Genomic DNA, 18,445 nt, shown 5'->3' with positions numbered 1-18,445 from the left:
TATGACTGTAAGGATGAAAATTATAAAAGATTTTATAAAAGGAATTGATAAGATAAGAAGTTGGTTGAAAAAAGAAAGAAGAGAAATTAAAAAAAAAAGGGGAGAGAATGTGATTAGGCAGGAGACTAGAACAAAGCCATACACTAGAGGTTTAGGGTATATTTTTGTCTGTTAGAAGCAACTGTATCCAAAATTTTAAAGAGAGAACAACTTATATATATACCAAAAATAAGGTTAACTACTATGAAGGCATAGAATATGACTCTAAAAATGAAAAATAAAAAAGATTTTTTAAAAAGGGATTGATAAGATGCTGGTTGAAAAAGGGAAAAAGAAAAATTCAAAAAAAATAGAAAAAGAAAAAAAGAAAATTACTAAAGAATCATGGGGAAAAAGCCATGAATTCAATATGCAGTATTCCCCTAGTGCTGGAGTTCTGCCGTTCTCATTGATCAGTAAACTTGGTCTTGGCTGGCTGTTCTTGCTGATCTTCTGGGGGAGGGGCCTGTTGCTGTGGTTCCCAAATGTCTTTGCCAGAGGCGGAATTGCCCCGCCCTTGCCTGGTCCGGGCTAAGTAACCTGCTCGGGTTTGCTCTCGGGAGCTTTTGTTCCCTGCAAGCTTTCCGTACAGATTTGGAGGACAAGAGTGAAAATGGCAGCTTCCCAATCTCCGCCCCAGAGGAGCTGAGAACTCGGGGCCCTGCTCCTCAGTGAGCCCCCAGAGAAAAGCAGTCAATCACTCCTGTGTCCCAGGTCTCGGGCCACACTCCGTGCTCACCCGGCCTGTGATCGAGCATTTCTATCTCTGGCACCTGGCCCCATGTGGAGTCTCCAAACCCAGCAGATTCCTGCAGTGAGCTCCTGTGCCACTCCTCCCTGGGGAGGAAGGGGAGTCTCCCCAGATCTGCCACTTGTTGGGTCCCTGCTGGAGGAAGAGTGGCCCAACTGTGCCACGGATCACAGTTTTTGGCAACCCCAAGCTGAGAGCCCACTCCTTGGCTCTGTCTCTTCAGCCGGCTTCCCTGCTCTGATACCTGGGAGCTCTGCCGCACTCAGGCACCCCCGGTCTTTCTGTGACCCCGAGGGTCCTGAGACCACACTGTCCCAGCGAGGGTTCCACCCCCCACTTAACCAGTGGAGCGACATCCCTTAGTGGAGCAGACTTCTAAAAGTTCTGATTTTGTGCTCTACGGCTCTATCACTTGCCAGAAGTGGCCAAGGGAGGCCCCCTCCCCCGCCGTCTATCCACCCAAATATCGCCCCGGATTCACTTCTCTGCACATCCTACCTTCCAGAAAGTGGTCGTTTTCTGTTCAGAGAGTTGCTGCTATTCTTTTCTTTGATCTCCTGTCGAGTTCATAGGTGTTCAGAATGGTTTGATCTGATCCCTATCCAGCTGAACTCCTGGGACCAGAAGAAATTTAGGTCTCCTACTCCTCTGCCATCTTGCTCCTCCTCTGAAAATATTCTATTCTTATAAGAAGTCCAAATTCCTTGGCATCCTTTTAAGATCCTTTCAAATCTGGTCAGAAGTTCACTTGCCTTTCCTAACTTTTATTCCATTGTATTCATCCATTTCATGCTGTCTTTTCCTAGAATGCCCATTGTCCTTTTCCTCCACCCATGAAACCCTCTCCCCATTTACTGCAAGACCACATTTCACTGCCATCATCTCTATGAAACCCTGTCTTTTTCTTCCTGTTGACTTTATGCTCTGTTCTAGGGCTCATCAGACACAATTAGGAAGGCCATTCTGTGCATATCTCTAGGTATCTTGTGAATGTTCTTGAGAATAGTGCCAAGCATTTCAACATCTCTGAATCCTGGGGGCCAGAAGACTTCCTCCTGCACAGAGGTAACACCATAAATGTTTGAATGTTTGAGTGAATGAATTACATAGGGGCAGATGCTGCAGGCAATAAAAATGAATAATTGACTGTCTTGGTATAGATTATGGTCTAGTAGAGCAGATGAAAAATAGCCACATAATTTGTAAAACAAGCAATTTAAGTATTATTATTTCAGAGCCAAATCCCTTTCTCTTGATGTATTTATTTTTTATTAACTACAAGAGTATTTCCCCCACATATATAGTGACCCACTCCTATTACAAGAAATATCAGTCTTCTTGGTTTAATACTAACAATTTATTTGTTTCAGTCCTGAAATTTTAGAGCCCACCTACCTGCTTTAACTCTTTATAAACTGGTGAAAGGAAAATAAATTAATTAAATCAACCTGCTCAAATAGTCCCAGAATTACCTAATAGCTTAAAAAATAATTAACTCACATTGCAAATTAAGGAATCCAGCATTGCAGCAAAAATGTTACTGCTCATCAGTGATGGTTATTGTGATTCAAGTGTGCCATGACTTAAATATTCTTGCCAGGGCACCACCCTGGTACTCCCTCCCCCAGTACAGCCCTAGTGTGTCACTCAGGTTGAAGTCTGCTAATAAGTTTTAGGAGTTTTTTACAGTGTTTAGAACTGTCCTTCACCAGGATTCTAAATTCAAATTTTTTTCCTAAGTACCAGTTGCCCAAATTTCTTTGGACCAAGTTTCTGGCATGGACTTGTTCAGGAAATAGGGTGGGAGGAACACCTATTTTATATTTTAAGTGAAACAACATTCACACAAGAACATTATGCAATAACAAAAAAAAAAAAGTTTAGTTGGTGGTGAAGTTTAAGCTCTACATCATTGTGACTTTGTTTTGATCATAGAAGAAGCAATCATGGGTTCTCAAGTTGAAGTAACAACACTAATATGGTAATTCCAGTAGACTGCTTAATTTAACAGGCTTAAAATGAAACATGTCAATGTTATAATTGAGAACAAAACTGCTTGTTTTTTTGTCCCTAGTTCCAAGTGAAAAAAATTAATGGACAGCAGATTTTCAGTAGAAAAACAAGTGTTCTACCCATTTTTGCCTCTGCAGAACATGGCCCTGGAGTCCAGTACACAGCAGGAACTTAAAAATTATTCAACTCTGGGGCGCCTGGGTGGCTCAGTCGTTAAGCGTCTGCCTTTGGCTCAGGTCATGATCCCAGGGTCATGGGATCGAGCCCCGCATCGGGCTCCCTGCTCAGCGGGAAGCCTGCTTCTCCCTCTCCCACTCCTCCTGCTTGTGTTTCCCCTCTCGCTGCCTCTCTATCTGTCAGATAAATAAATAAAATCTTTAAAAAAAAAAATTATTCAACTCTGGCGTTTGGGTGGCTCAGTTGGTTAAGCCTCCGACTCTTGATTTTGGCTCAGGTCATGATCTCAGGGTCATGAGGTGGAGGCCCATGTTGGGCTCCATGCTCAGCAGGGAGTCTGCTTGAGGTTCTCCCTCTTCCTCTGCCCCTCCCCCCACCCACACTCTCTCACTCTCTCTCAAATGAATAAAATCTTTAAAATAAATAAATAAATAAATAAATAAATAAATAAATAAATAAAAATCATTCAACTAAACTAAGTTGGCCATATGAGTTAGCTCTGTGACTTAGCATCACTGTCTTGGAGAGCAACTCGCTGAATATATACATAGTAAAATTTAAAAATCTGAATCTTTATGAAATCTTAATAGAAGCAGCTCTAGACAATACTACCTACCCTTAACACCTCAGAGTTGAGGAGGGGGGAAGAAAGCACAATTTGATGCTATACTAAAATGTATTCTAAACCTCATATTTAACTTTTTTTAAACGTCATTTTACATTTTTCTTATAAAAATCTGTTACTTTAACATAAAAAAAATTAAAAAGTATTTATTTACTATTGAATAAAACTGATACCACCCTTCTACCCAGGTTGGAGTGCCTCATTTATCCTGTGGCTTTGAGAACCCATGATTTAACTACCAAAGAACCCTGGCCTTCACCAGCAGCAGAACTTTAGGCCCTCTCCTATTCCCAACCCCTTAGTGAAATGTTCTTTTCTTGTTAAAAAAAAAAAAAATCCCCTTGACATCTAGCTAATTTGAAAAGTAAGTCCTTGTTAATGTCATAATGGGTTCTGATGTCTTAATGTATACCCATTTTATTGGGATATTTTCAAGATAATTCCCTAATACAAAGTAAGGATTCCAGGTGAGGATTCCAGAAATAATAACAAGAGTTGATAGAGATGATTTTGGCCAAACACTAACATTCTCTTTTGATGCCCATCAAATGGCATCACTTCCTATGGCCTACCACACACAGACCCTGCCCTATATTCCCACTGTCTAATTCTAATTCTGCTAAAACTGGGAAGAAGAATAATTCACTTCTATTTACTTTAATCCAGGCATTTTGCTAAATGCTTCATTGGTTTGTCTCATTTAATCCTCACAATAATCTTCAGAGAGAGGCAGTATTTTTATCCCCATTTTATGTTTGAGAAAACTGAGACTCACAGAAGCTATATAACTTTTCCTAGATCACACAGCTACCACATGGTGGTTCCTGGGCATGAATCCAAGAAATTTAACTCAAGAACCTACTTACTCCAGTAATTATACTCACAATATATTAGATTACCTCTATGGAGAATACTTGAGTATGAAATGTATGTTTTTATTTTTGAGATATTAACCAGTAATCCCAAATACTTTTGCCTCATTTTATAGACTCCATATTCTAAATTCTTAATCAGTTCAGTCTCTAACCTCTCAAGGTACTTCTGATTTTCACCCATATTTCCAAACTGTCAGAGAAGTCTAATCAGATTAGATCTCATTTAAAATAGAAGAGTACATCATACAAAGTCTAGAGCTTAACATTTGCTGTCAAGTGACCCCATGTAATTAATGACTAGTTTGTGACCCTAGTTTTTACCTTCCTAAGCCTCAGTTTACTCAATAACATGTCTTCCTGTCAGAATAAAATTGGTTAAGAGAATATCTTGGCTGACATTGGTTTATGTTTAGATTTACTGAAGTTCAGAAAATGAGCACTGATTCTAAATTTAATTCTGCAGCAATAGCTATTTTCTTAGTCTCTATATTTGCATTGAAGTAAAATGAGGAAGATTGCCATAAGATTCATAACACATATAGAAGTTAACTTTAACTACTACTGCTAGTGCTGGTTATCACCATTAGTGTGCAAGTCCTAGAGAAGATTTTCAAAAATTTAAATTCAAAGTATTTATTAACCCCCCAAAAGAAAGCTAAAGTTCCCAATAATTATAACCTTGGTCATATAATAAGTATGTTTTAACCATACTTTATTTCAATAAGATATAATTTTATAATTTCTCTCTTCATTTCTTTCTAATTCAGTAATACTGTAATTTTCTAGAACCCCCTATATGCATATGTACATATATATATACATATGTATATGTATTGAATTGAATAGATTTGATTTCCTCCACCACCTGTAAACACAAATCCACTCATCCACTCCTCTTTCTTTGAAGTTCTCTCAAAACTGCTTTAAACAAAAGCTGCTTTAAACAAAAAACAGCAAGTGAAGCTAACATGTGAATGTGGCTCTTGACTCAGGGAGGTTGTACAACTCATTCAACAAGGGAAGCACTGCAACTTCTTAAGCGCCTCTTCTGGCCTGTACATATACATATATGTGTACACATATCTATACACATGTTTACATTTATACACACACTATTATATGTTTATGAAAACACTGAAGAGATATTTTGAAGAAAGTATTTATCATGATTTTTAAATGTCTAAGCATTAATCAATTTATCAGTATTTGATTATTGTTCAAAGCCCCATGGGCCGTACTGAGAGACGTAAGACATAACTGAGACTATAGACAGGGAGATGAAATGTACAGATTACTTATCAAGGCTTTCCCAGGAAAGGAACAGCAGGAGGCAGGGTGATAATACAGGTTAATTAAGATGGGTTGGAAAGCGAAACTGGGATATGAGACCACTGAATGCAGGCATAGGAGCATAGGTAATGTCTGATGGGTTTGAACTGTGATCCAACATGAGATTTTTCTAGAAATTTATTTGTGCAATTTTGAAAATAGGACTAAGAAATGAAAATATGAAAGCTGGAAACAGGGGAAAAAGTGTTTTAAATATATTTATTAGGTAGTTAATCATTTCACACATAAATTAGAAGAGGAATTCCTTAGCTCTGATGGGTCATGTTACTGAGATTTGATGGCCTTGAAACTCTCAGGGCTGCCCACCCTATTTTTGATCTTCATTACATTTCTTTACCTTTTATCTTTTCCAAACTTTGGCTCCTGCAATCTTCTATTTGGTGGCAATCTATTCAGTCATCCCTGTGGGCTTCTCCCTTCCCTTCTCTTGGGTTATCTATACTATGTCACCTGTATTGTGTTCTAGGCAGAGTCCTCCTTTGGGTGGCAGTCTTGTCCTGCCTAGCCCTAGTCCTGCTAGATAGAGATAATTAGTTGTTACTTTTGAATTGAACTGAATTGAATAGATTTGATTTCCTCCACCACCTGTAAACACAAATCCACTCATCCACTCCTCTTTCTTTGAAGTTCTCTCAAAACCATTAAGACACAGCTGCTTTAAACAAAAAACAGCAAGTGAAGCTAACATGTGAATGTGGTTCTTGACTCAGGGAGGTTGTACAACTCATTCAACAAGGAAGGGAAGCACTGCAAATTCTTAAGCGCCTTTTCTGGCCTGGGTCTCCCCGGGTGGGGTAACAATCTCCAACATTTTGACCTATCAACTTAACTTCCCAATCTTCAGTTCCCTAGAGAGTGGGAGTGGGAGAGGAAGGAGTAACATGAACATGATTTAATGCACTCTTACTTATAAAAGTCTATAACAAGAAGAAATAAAACAGTAGCCTGAGTTCTTTATTAGATTCAATTCCCAGTGTACAAACATCTTAATTCAACTCAAACAAAATAGTCCACACACATAACCATTTCTAAGGAGACTGTTTTCCTCCCTTCATTAACCTCCCTCTTCCCTCTTGCATTTATCATTCTTCCTTTCTTTATTTTCTTTTCTCCCCCTCTTGTTTTTCTTCTTTTCTCCCACTTACAGTCTCCCCCCAAAAAAGTTTAAGGGCAACCACTGTTCAACCACAAATCACCATAAATGAAGCAAACTCTCCATAAGCGAAAGCAAAACCCTCTGTGGGGGCGTGTCTGAGTGGACGCCCCCTCTTCTCTCTCTCTCTCTCTCTCTCAATGCCAGACAACAGCACAGCGAAGTTCAAGTGTCCTCAGGAGAGGGAGGTGGTGCTCACTTTCAGGGACAGTCTAATTCCTTCTGCGCAATTTGACCCCAGGAAAGCAGCCTCCCCTTAAGGGCCAAGGAGCCAGGGCATTTTGAAAATGCCCTCCCTGCCCCAACCCAGGGAGAGGTAAGGGGTGTGAAGGCGGGGCCACTGGGCTGGCGACACTCTCCCGAAGGTCCAGCCCTCGCCCGCCTTCCTACCACCTTAGGGAGCTGGCACAGAGAGCGGGATCACCCTCTCAATGAAAGGCAGATGTCCCTTTAAGGTTTGCTTTGCAGCCCGTGGACTTTAGCCTAAACACGAACCCGCGAAGCTGGCTTTATTTGTCCATGTCTCGGACAGAGCCTGGGAGGCTGCCAGTGGGATTTCAGAGACCGAGCGCGCGAAGGGGCGGGCGAGGGGGCAGTAAGTCTGGGATATGAAAAGCGTGGAGAGGACCTAGAGGCATTCGTCGAAAACACAGGAAATTCACTCTTCGGCTTCTCGGCGCCGCGACTGACCGGGGCCGGAGACTGAGACCTGCGTCGTCAGAGTGGCCCAGAGCGCGCGGCTCCCGTGCCCAGTCCTGCCGCGTCTTTCCCTCCCGCCCAGCGCGTCCCCCGGGCTCTGCGGGCTCCCCGGCCATGGCCCCCCGACGCCAGGCCAGCCCAGGGGTCGCTGTCGCCTGCTGCTGGCTCCTCACCGGTGAGCGACCTTGTTTTTTCTGAGCATCTGCGTGCGGGGCTCCGGGCTACGTGTGGGTAGGGAGGTACAGAGAGCTCTGGCCCAGAGAGGTGGAGGGAGCGCTGGTTCACTTTGGGACGCTCTCCAGGTAGTCTAGGCAGGTCCGAGTACAGAAAGGAGTGTCTGCGTTTTGTTTTTGATACTAGTTTTGATGTGTTTCAAAACCTTCCCCCGCAATGCTAGGAGGGAGACAGTGCTGAAAACTTTACAAGGTAGAAATGACTTTACAATTAAAGCTGTTTTGACAGTTTACATTGTATTTTAGGACTTTGCGGAATGTCGTTCCCCCGCCTTTATTTATTTATTTGCTTTTTTTTTTTTTTTTTGGAGGAAGGAAACTAGAGGGCACCGGATATATATGCAAAGTTCCTACCTTCAGGTTACTCAAGAGTGAGCATTATTGCATTTTCTTGCTGTCAAGTATTCAAGATCCTTTCTACTACAGAAGGAGGAAAGAAAGAAAAGCAAGGCAAAATTGTTTCTTGTCCTGAAATGATGTTTCTATATAAGGAGGAGGAACACTTTGAAATTGAGAAAGGGATAGTCTCAGAGCAGACTATTTTTTTAAATGCAAAATATAGTATTGTTACTTCTGTATAAAAGGTATTTTTAAGGAAGGACTTTAAAAAAACACTGGAAATGCAAAGTTATATCCAGTTTAGAAAAAGGTTGAATCATAGCATTTTCTAAGATTTTCCAAATGACTAACCCATGGTCAGATTTTACCATATACTGAGGGAGGATAGTTGCAATGGTGAAAGAAAAAGGCAGATTGGTGAAGCTTTGTGTGAAAGAAAGTGACCTGATTAATGATTAGGTTAATGGCTGGGTTTAGCCTATCATCAGTATTCAATGTTCAGTGTCTTTACTGCTGGCATGCTTATTGGTATTAGTTAATTTAACATTTTTCCATTAAAAACAGGGGTGATCAGGCCCATTACTCTGATTTAGATGCCCAAGCATTATTAAGTCTTATGAAAATCACTGAGAAATGGATTATTCGCAAGCAAAACATGTTTTCATGGTGAGGTGGTATTAAGAGAGTTAATTATGAGCTATTGACTTTTCATCCAAATATTTTCCACTACTCAGGATGTGTCCAGTAATCCAAACAGTAGTAACTTCTGAACAGCTTTACAGCCAGTGAATGGTTTAACTTACTAGCTACTGTCACTGCCCTTTGCACTTATTTGACCTATGATGCCTCTTCAGCTCAAACTTTTTGGAGGTTGTTTGCATTTTGTTGTCGTCGTACAAAATCTGAAGTTTTCTAACTACTCAAGTTGTACCTTTTTCATTTTACCAAATAAGCAGTCACTAGTGCAGAAACGATCAAATGCAGTTTGCACATCTCCTCTAAAAAGACAAGAATGAAACTTAAAAAAAATAGAGGTTAATAAGTTACAATTTCACATATGTATATAGGAAATATATGTATATATATACAATTTTATATATTATATAATTGAAGATTTTTTAGGTTTAACTATTTACTCATGCCTAAAACAGTCACAGTTGCATACTATGGGTTTTCTGCAATTGTTGGGATAATATGCCTTGCTAAATGCAGAAAAGGACTTAAAGAATAATGCATAGATATTTCTAAATTATAATATTTAATTTCCTTTTGTGTGTATGTGTATTACTCAATCATACTAAAATTTAAAATTTATTGCATCAGAATCAATATGTTCCTCATATATGCTATATTTATAACCATTTCACAACACAAGGATCTGAAATTTGACTTCTTCCTCTCCTTTGCTGGTTTTCCAGTCATCATATTGTCAGCTTTCCTGGAAACTTCTCAACTCATAGAATTCACAACCAACCTGTGGTCTCATCACCATACTTGCCCATGCACACTACTGTAGAGAGCTCTTTTTGTTGCAAATCTGTACCCAACCTCTAATCTATCTTCTTAATAAGTAATTTTCATTATATCTTAGTCTTTTTAGTAAAACAAACAAACAAAAACACTTTCGTGGTTCTTTATTGTCTTCAGATGAAATCCAGAATTCTCTACTGACCACTCGGGGTTTGCCCTAATCTAGCACCTCTCTCTCTTACTATACCTGTATCGGTTTCCTATTTCTGTTGTATCAAACTACTATAGATTTATTGGCTTAAAAGAAAACAAATATGTTACAGTTCTGTAAGTTAGAAGTATCACTGGGCTAAAATCAAGGTGTGGGCAGAGCTGTGTGTCTTCCGAAGGCTGTATCAGGGAGAATCCAGATTGTTCCTTGCCTTTTCCAGCTTCTAGAGGCCACCTGCATTCCTTAGCTTGTGGCTCCACCCTCCATCTTCAAAGCCAGCAGAATAGCATTTTCACATCTTTCCTCTGAATCTGCTTCATCGTCCATTTCCTTCTCTGACTCTGACCCTATTGCCTCTTTCTAATAAGGATCCTTCTAATTACAGTGGACCCACTTGGATAATCCAGGATAATCTCCTCATCTTGAGATCCTTAATTTAATCACATGTGCTGAGTCCCTTTTGCCATATAAGGTAACATATTCACAGGTTCTAGGGATTAGGACATGAACATCTTTGGGACACCATTATCCTGCCTACCAAAACCCTGAAATGTAAACTTCCCATGAAAGCCAGTCACATTTCCTTACTTTCTACACAATCCTCATACTCATTTTGCTACTGTGGCTATGATGTTGTTGTTTTATATATCTAGAAAAGAACTCCACCCTTCTTCCCACCACCCCCTGCCATCTAAACAAACTCTCTCCAGCCTTCAAAGCTGCCATCTAAAGGAACCCTCTCTAGCCTTCAAAGCTGGGTTTATATCACGACAACAAACCACCATCCCAATAAACTTCCCATTGGATTAAGAATTGTCTTGTATTAGCTTTTAACAGTATTTTAAAATGATTTGTCAACAAAGATTATTATTTTATGTAAGTCAAAGTCCCAGCAAAAAACTAGTGACACTAACTATATTTAGTTAAATATATTTAGTTAATTAACTAAAGAAAGTTTAATAAAGAACTGTTTACAGAGGCATTTAAAGAACTGACAAAAGATGGCGGAGCACCTTAGGACAAACAATAGTGAGAAGAAAGCCTCTGAAACAACAGTGGGAAGAGAAGCCATTACCACTCTTAGGCCTGAGGAGGTAGCACTGTCAGGTTGACTGTGAACTCTAGCTATGAGAGAAGGGCTGTTGAACAGAAGCTGGGGCATAGGAAGAGGAGTGCAGCTAGAGCCAGAGCTGAAGCCCAGCCAGGAGGGAGCAGGAGAAATAAATACCCCCTTCTTTTCCTCCCACCCTCTAATGTCTTGCCCAACCCTCTCATTGGCCAAGTCCAAATGACAGAATTAAACCTCCTGGGGAATAGGGTCAGGACATACAATAACAGAGAACAACTAACACAATGCTGAAAGGCACATATTTATTGGGAACATATTATGTGTGAGGCCTTGTGCCAAAAACTTTACATGTATTATTTCACTTTAATCTCAAAAAAAGGAAAATTTTAGAATATTATTCATATATTAGAGATGAAGAAACCAAAATGCTAAGAGATTAATTTGTCCAAAGTCCCATGACTAGTAAATGGCAAAGCCTGTGCTCAGCTTACTCTCTGATCTCAAATCTCATGCTGTGAAATAATATGCCATATAGACTACCAAATTCAAGTCCATTTCCTTCTTGCTCAACCCTCTGAAAGTTAAAGCCCAGCATAACTGTCTAAAAGACTTTGAAAAGGACCTAATTAATGATGTGTATCTGATATTTTCTTGACTTTTAGGTATATCATGAAATTAGATGATGTCCCACCCTATATTAATTATAACTCAAATAAGACTATCCCTGGATATTCAGAATATAGAGAATGACCCCTATTTGAGTTATATGTCTCTCCTCACTAGAAACATTTTAGTTAGCCTAAGAGCAAGGAGTCTGCCTTTGTGACTTTTTTCAGTTAAGATTTTCTATTCAAAATGAAGTCCAGTGAGGTGATGGCTGAATATGGAAATCAAATACTTACCCATAACAAAGAAATGACCTCCAGTGGCACACAATGGACTGTCAGGAATTACTGAAGATGGTGAAACTCTTTAGTCATTATGATGTCTGTAAAGGTAGCAGTAAATTCATAGGATGTTTGTTTAATAAATAGGCATTGAGAGTAGCAATGAAATATATATGTTTAACTAGTTTGCCTATTTTTCGTCCCTGCTGTTGTGATGCTGTTTTGATGCATAAACTCTTGGGCCACAGCTTATAACTGTTGATTTTACTTCCTTAGATGGATGCTCTTCTGCCTATGTTTTTTCACCTCCAACCCAAGAAACTTCCCATTAGGTTTAGAACTTGCTGGATTTTCATATGCCCCTTAAAATATTTTGTAGAGTAGCTAGCTCGTGTTTAAAACATATTCAGAAAATTAGGGATCAAAATGCTATTCTTTACCTACACAATCCTCCTGTTGTATGAAACACAAAATAGTGTATTTGAATTCATGTTAAAAATTGAGATGAAAGATATTTGGAATTGTTGCCACAATGCTAAAATCAAAATACATTGCCTATCTGGAGTGGTCTGTGACTGGAGAATTGTATTCACTCTCAAAGCAAGTACAGAAGAGTATCAAGAGATGTAAATGAGCTGAATATATTCCTGTCAAGATTACTTAGTTACTTTTAGCTCTTCTGTTGTGCCAGCTCCTCTGAGGTCTCCAGGCCTTTGCATAAGCAGTTGCTCACACTGCTTGCTTACCCTCAAGTCCCCACATGAATGTCATTTCCAAGAAACCCACTGGGGTAAATTGGTCCTCCTTCCCCAGAAACATGTAAGCCTCTAGCGTCTTTGCTTCTATACTATACCACATGATATGGTTAATTAAATATCTGTCTGTCTTCCCAGCTTGCTATATGCTCTGTGAGGGTAGAGTTTATTATCCTTAGCATCTAAGAATAATAGGCACTTGAAAAGTTGTTATTGAATGAATCTCAAAAGATAGACAAAAGACAAACTCATAAATACTTAAGAGATCAGATTGTCTCTTCTAACTGTATCCTCACCTGGAATATATATATATATGTGTGTGTATATACACATATATATACACACACCCCCATATTTATATCTGATTGAATGAAAGACACCATCAATTGAATAATGCATCATTATTTTATTCACTACGAAGAAAAAAAGTGCTGCCAATCCAATTATAATTATTAGACTGTTAGAGATGTTGAAAGATGGGAAAATGTGCATCTGAAAATTACAAACATAACATACAGTAAATCTACATAGTAATTTTCTATCACATTTCTTTGTATTTTTAAAAACTGCATCATAAAATTTCAAACATACTCCTGGATATAAATGACATTCTTTCTGGATACAATGATATGAACCTTGTCCCTCTTCTTAGTTTTTTTCTATATGATACAGGGGATAATTGTTCCTCTGTCATCGGCAGCCTCACCAAATCCCAAGAATGAGCTTCATCTGAATATTCTGCTTCAGGAGAAATGTGACAATAAAGTAATCAAAAATGTTCCACTTGCACAGGATCAATGACTAGTTTTGGCAAACCCTAAATTTCTGTCATAAATGGACTAGTCCTAGGGCTATATGCATATGAAGGGACCTAATTTTTATCTAAAGTCTTCTATAATTTAAAAGGAAGATTAAAAAGTCAACTAAGTCTTAAAAGGAGGTTAGAATATATGCACTGGTTGGTATTAAGAATTCACTTTATGTGCAAAAACATTAATATTGTTTTATCCAAACAGTAGATCTCTGTAAAAAAACAAAAACTTTCCCTTTTCCCCTTTTGCCTGAATTAGCTGAATACTTCTCCCAGCTGTCCACTTAGCTTTGCTTGTGGAGGGCACACGGGCATCTTTGAACAACCTGAGGTTAGCACATTCTCTTTACATAACTGATTGCATTTATTATTAGATATTCATAATCAGAGCTCTGGCTTATTCTGCAAAGACCATTTTCTAAACAGGCATAATGAAATTGTCATTATACATTATTTGCAACATTTTAAGATCCTTTCCTCAGTAAGATGTGTTTAAGATAATCATTTTCTTATCTCAGCACGGGTATCTCAAAAATTGAAATAGGTTTTTAGAAACTTACCTTAAGAGTAATCTTCTCTTTAAAATTTTAGTAACATTATAAAACAGAATGTTTTCCTAATTTTAAGATGCCAGTGGTAGACAAGTTAAAAATTCTGCATTAAAGGAGAACTAACAATTATGCATCCTTTCATATAATGACTACGTTCATATGACAATTGCTGTGCTGGGTTTCAGGAACACAAACAAATAAAAGGTAGGCTCACAGTCTGAAAAAGGCAATAGACAAGCAAAGAAGCAATGATGGGAGGAGCCTCTAAGGTACTCTAAGCAAAGGAAGGAAAAGATAAGTATGTGTTGCAGAAAAGTTAAGTCTTGCAAAAAATATACTAGAAACAGGAGCATTTATACAGCCTTACCGTGCTAAGCCCAGGGTATTCAAACAAGATTTCCATTCTTCAGGAGCTCAGAATCCCTGATGCTGTCATACAAACCATTTCTAACATACCATTATAATAGGAAGGAGAATTGTAATCCAATTCACCAATGAGGTACATGAACTCATGCACTAGGGCTGACCTAAGGTTTCCCTGGAGAAGAGATACTAGTATAAATTAATAGTACCCAACAGATTATCCAGCAGTCAACTTTACTGAACCAGTTATTTTTCTAAGGCTGAATAATTATGATCATGTTTAAGTGAGCCCTTGCCCCTTGCTTTGTCTGATCCAGATTTCTAGCTTCAGGTCACTCATTCTTAGAGATATACTACAGTATCTCACGTGTTTGTAGAACTCTACAAAGTATCATAATCTCAATAGAACCTTATAAGGGTTATCAAATGAGAGAGGCAGGACAAATAATCTGATTTACAATTTAGAATGAAAAGTTCAGGTTTGTAGATGTTAGGGGACTTAATCTAAAGTTGCTATAATCTAGCTAGAAAGATCATGACTCATGGCTGCTGACTCTTGCTGTGCAAGTATTAAACTTGGTATTGATCTTTTTCTACTGCAATGGACCTTAGGAAGAATAAAATTCAAAAGGTACTATGCAAAATTGAAAATAAATATGATAGGGTGAGATTATGAGTAGTGTTTTTCTTTTTTTAAAGATTTTTGCAGCATAATCTTTATAATTAAGACAATTTTAATTATTGAATTCAATGCCCTCAATTCTTAAGTATAGAAATGGAGTTTCTAAGAGACTAAGGTCTGCCAACAGAGTAAAAACAATTGACAGGGTAAAAATTACAATCCATAATGCAATATATGTTAAGAAAAAAAAAAAGAAGAAGAAGAAGAAGGTAGCGGGAGGGGAAGAATGAAGCGGGGGAAATCGGAGGAGTAGACGAACCATGAGAGACGATGGACTCTGAAAAACAAACCGAGGGTTCTAGAGGGGAGGGGGGTGGGAGGATGGGTTAGCCTGGTGGTGGGTATTGAGGAGGGCACATTCTGCATGGAGCACTGGGTGTTGTGCACAAACAATGAATCATGGAACACTTCATCTAAAACTAATGATGTAATGTATGGGGATTAACATAAGAATAAAAAAAAAATTACAATCCAGGACATTTGACTTCTAGCCCAGTTCTCTTTTTGAGACTGGAATTATATCAAGAACAACAAATTGAAAACTTTTAATTCTAGAGAGATTAATATAAATAAAATAGAAAAAATAGATATAAAGTTACTGATATAAAGGTTTCTACTTTCAAAAAGCCAGTAAGTAAATATAAAATTATAATTTAAAGTAACAAAGCTAAATCATGTTTTTTTCTCATGATTTTGTGTATTTTGGTAAAGAATGAAAATGTCATATACTGCTATCTATTACATAACTGCTATAACTACAGCAGTTTTACAGTAAGAGGAATTACTTTTTACATAGCATTATTAAGTGAACTATAGCTGGTAACAATATCATGCCTTAAGAACTGTCTGTGATAATACTCATATAGCTGCCACACTTTACATCTGATCTACTCAGCTTATCGTCAATATATAAATGCAAGGGACTTTTCAAGGGTCAGTGGGGGAATAAAAGGATGAATCCACTCAGAGTTCGATAAGAAAGAAAAGTATTCCAATTAATATAATGAATGGTTTCAAATGTGAGATAACATTTAAGCAGGTGCTTAAAAAGAAGTGGGATTTATGGAGACAGGAGTGAGAGGCAGCGATATTTTAAAGAAAGAGAACGGCATGAGTTAAGGGCAGCAAGTAGACAGTTCCCAGGATGTATGGGGAACAAAGATTATTCCTGTAGAATATAAGGTGCTGGAGGGCGGCAAGTAGAAAATAAAGCTGTAAGGCCAAATCATGAAGGCCTTGAATGCTAGGGAATTGGATTTTAATTAGTAGGGAATGAGAACTCTAAATAACTCAAAATAGAAATGCAATTAGTCTGGAAATACTAAGTTACCACACAAAATCTGGGAGAAACATCAGATCACTCAACAGTAAGCTCCAGTTTCTAAAAAATAGTTCCATTTCAGATCAAATAGTAATTCTATGAAAAATTTTGTGGTATGTTCAATCACCAAAGCACATCTATGTTTAAAAAGACAGCCAATGGGGGACCTGGGTGGCTCAGTTGGTTAAGCATCTGCCTTCAGCTCAGGTCATGATCCCAGCCCACATGGGGCTCTCTGCTCAGCAGAGAGTTTGCTTCTCCCTCGCTCTCTGCCGCCCTCTGCCTCCCACTGCCTGCCACTCTGCCTGCTTGTGCTCTCTCTCTGTCAAATAAATAACATCTTAAACAATAAAATAAAATAAAATAAAATAAAATAAAATAAAATAAAATAAAATAAAAAATAAAAAGACAGCCCAAAGTAGTTAGGCCCATAATTTAAATAAACTTTTTAAAAGAACCACAGAATTAACAGTCAGTGTGGATTTCCCACAGGTTTTAAGTGTAGAAATATATGCATATTTTTCTAAAGTATAATATTAGATTTTTCTCAAGGATTATAATGGTGTGACCTAGGCCGGGCAGAAGGAAAACTATGTTGAATGGATGAATATAAAGATTTTTAAAAGTAATAAAAGCAAGGAAGGGACTGGTGCCTTTCAGATGCTCTCAGTTAGTTCCTAAGCTGTGGGTCTTGAATTCGTAAAGGTGACAATAAAGGGGAAGTGGCAGTGGATGACAGCACATAATTTGTGGTTGTAGAGATGATTTCGAGCATCTATAATATAGCCTGCACCACTGAACAGAGGAGAGGGTGTCAAGTTAAGCAGGTCTGAATTTAAAAGCTGGTTTTGTGATCTTGAATACATTTATTTTTCTGTAATTCATTTTTTTAATCTACAAAATGAGGATAACAAATATTTACAGAAGAGGATTAGAAGAGTATAGGAAAGTACCTGATGAATATTCAATAAATGATAGCTCTTAAAGAAAAATTTAACACTTACTAAGATCCTACTGTATGCCTGCCACTGTGATTCTGTGGTTTTTAATCTTTGTCAGACTTTGGAGAGAAGTAAATTCTACTTAGAAAGGTGATCAAGGAGCAACTCAAAGTATTTCTCTCTCCCAGTTAGGAAATGTCCTTTGGAGAGGCAAGCCATCTTCACACTTTAGTGCAATCAGTTCCTTACTCAAAGTTGCTGGGTTTTCTTGGAAGTGGAAGAAGGCAGTCTGAGTTAGAAACTTTATGAGGGCACTCAGTATGACAGGAAGGTGTGGAAGAAGAGGAAAAGGAGGGAGAGAAACCACAAAACAAACAATGCCTCTAATTTGAACTAGAGCTTTAGAAGGGATTTTTGTGTCCCCTGAGAATCTCTGAGGAAGATAATTGAGGCATCAGTATCAAGACTTGTGCCAAAATCAGATTCCTCCCTTTCATCCTGGTCTCACCAGTTCCCGGTGGTAATATTCCCTTTCAGTGCCATATACAAGATAAGAAAGAGAATGAGAAGATATGTAGGTAGGACTACTCTGTTCACCTCCTCTATTCTCTTTTTTCTTTCTTTTTTTTTTTTAAGATTTTATTTATTTGAAAGAGAGCAAGAGATCGAGCTCATGAGTATGAGCGGAGGGGGAGGGGAAAAGGGAGAGGCAGACGCACGCAGAGCGTGGAGCTTGTGGGGGCTCAATCCCCGGACGCTAGAGATTATTATTTGAGCTGAAGTCAAATGCTTAACCCCCGAGCCACCCAGGCACCCCTCTCCATCTCATCTTAACTCTCAGGGAAACTCTGGTGAGCTTTTTATATTCACTGATCTTGTTAAGAGGCAATCCTCACTTCTCAACCCACCACAACCATAAAAATGCTAAGTGACTTAAGGATTTTTTTTTAAATCAATTTTGTAGCCATTCAGTCGGGTTGGTCCTAGTAAATCAGATTTTCTCTACTTCCAATATCCTCAGCTTAATTTAGGCAGTGAAGATCCGGCCCTAAATTTTGGCGACCCAACCCCCCAACCTTAACATTTCACAGGCTGCAGAGCGGCATAAAGCGGAGACTGCCAATTTCGGA

The 18,445-nt window shown here is 38.5% G+C and overlaps 1 protein-coding gene across 1 annotated transcript in view; it reads left to right on the top strand.

Moving 5' to 3' along the window:
• The first annotated feature begins 7,722 nt into the window (after window positions 1-7,722).
• ITGA1 (integrin subunit alpha 1) overlaps window positions 7,723-18,445 on the top strand; it is a 175,111-nt gene continuing 164,388 nt past the window's right edge. The window contains exon 1 of the mRNA XM_064596706.1: window positions 7,723-7,857. Within this exon, the coding sequence (XP_064452776.1) occupies window positions 7,797-7,857 (61 nt within the window). The 5' untranslated portion in view covers window positions 7,723-7,796. The remainder of the gene's footprint in view (window positions 7,858-18,445) is intronic.

Source organism: Mirounga angustirostris, unplaced genomic scaffold, assembly GCF_029215605.1.
Source record: "Mirounga angustirostris isolate CCGP_5_RB_7025 unplaced genomic scaffold, mMirAng1.0.hap1 SCAF_7, whole genome shotgun sequence".
Classification (NCBI taxonomy): domain Eukaryota; kingdom Metazoa; phylum Chordata; class Mammalia; order Carnivora; family Phocidae; genus Mirounga; species Mirounga angustirostris.
Note: the sequence above shows the minus strand (reverse complement) of the source record. Positions and strands in the feature narration are given on the sequence as shown.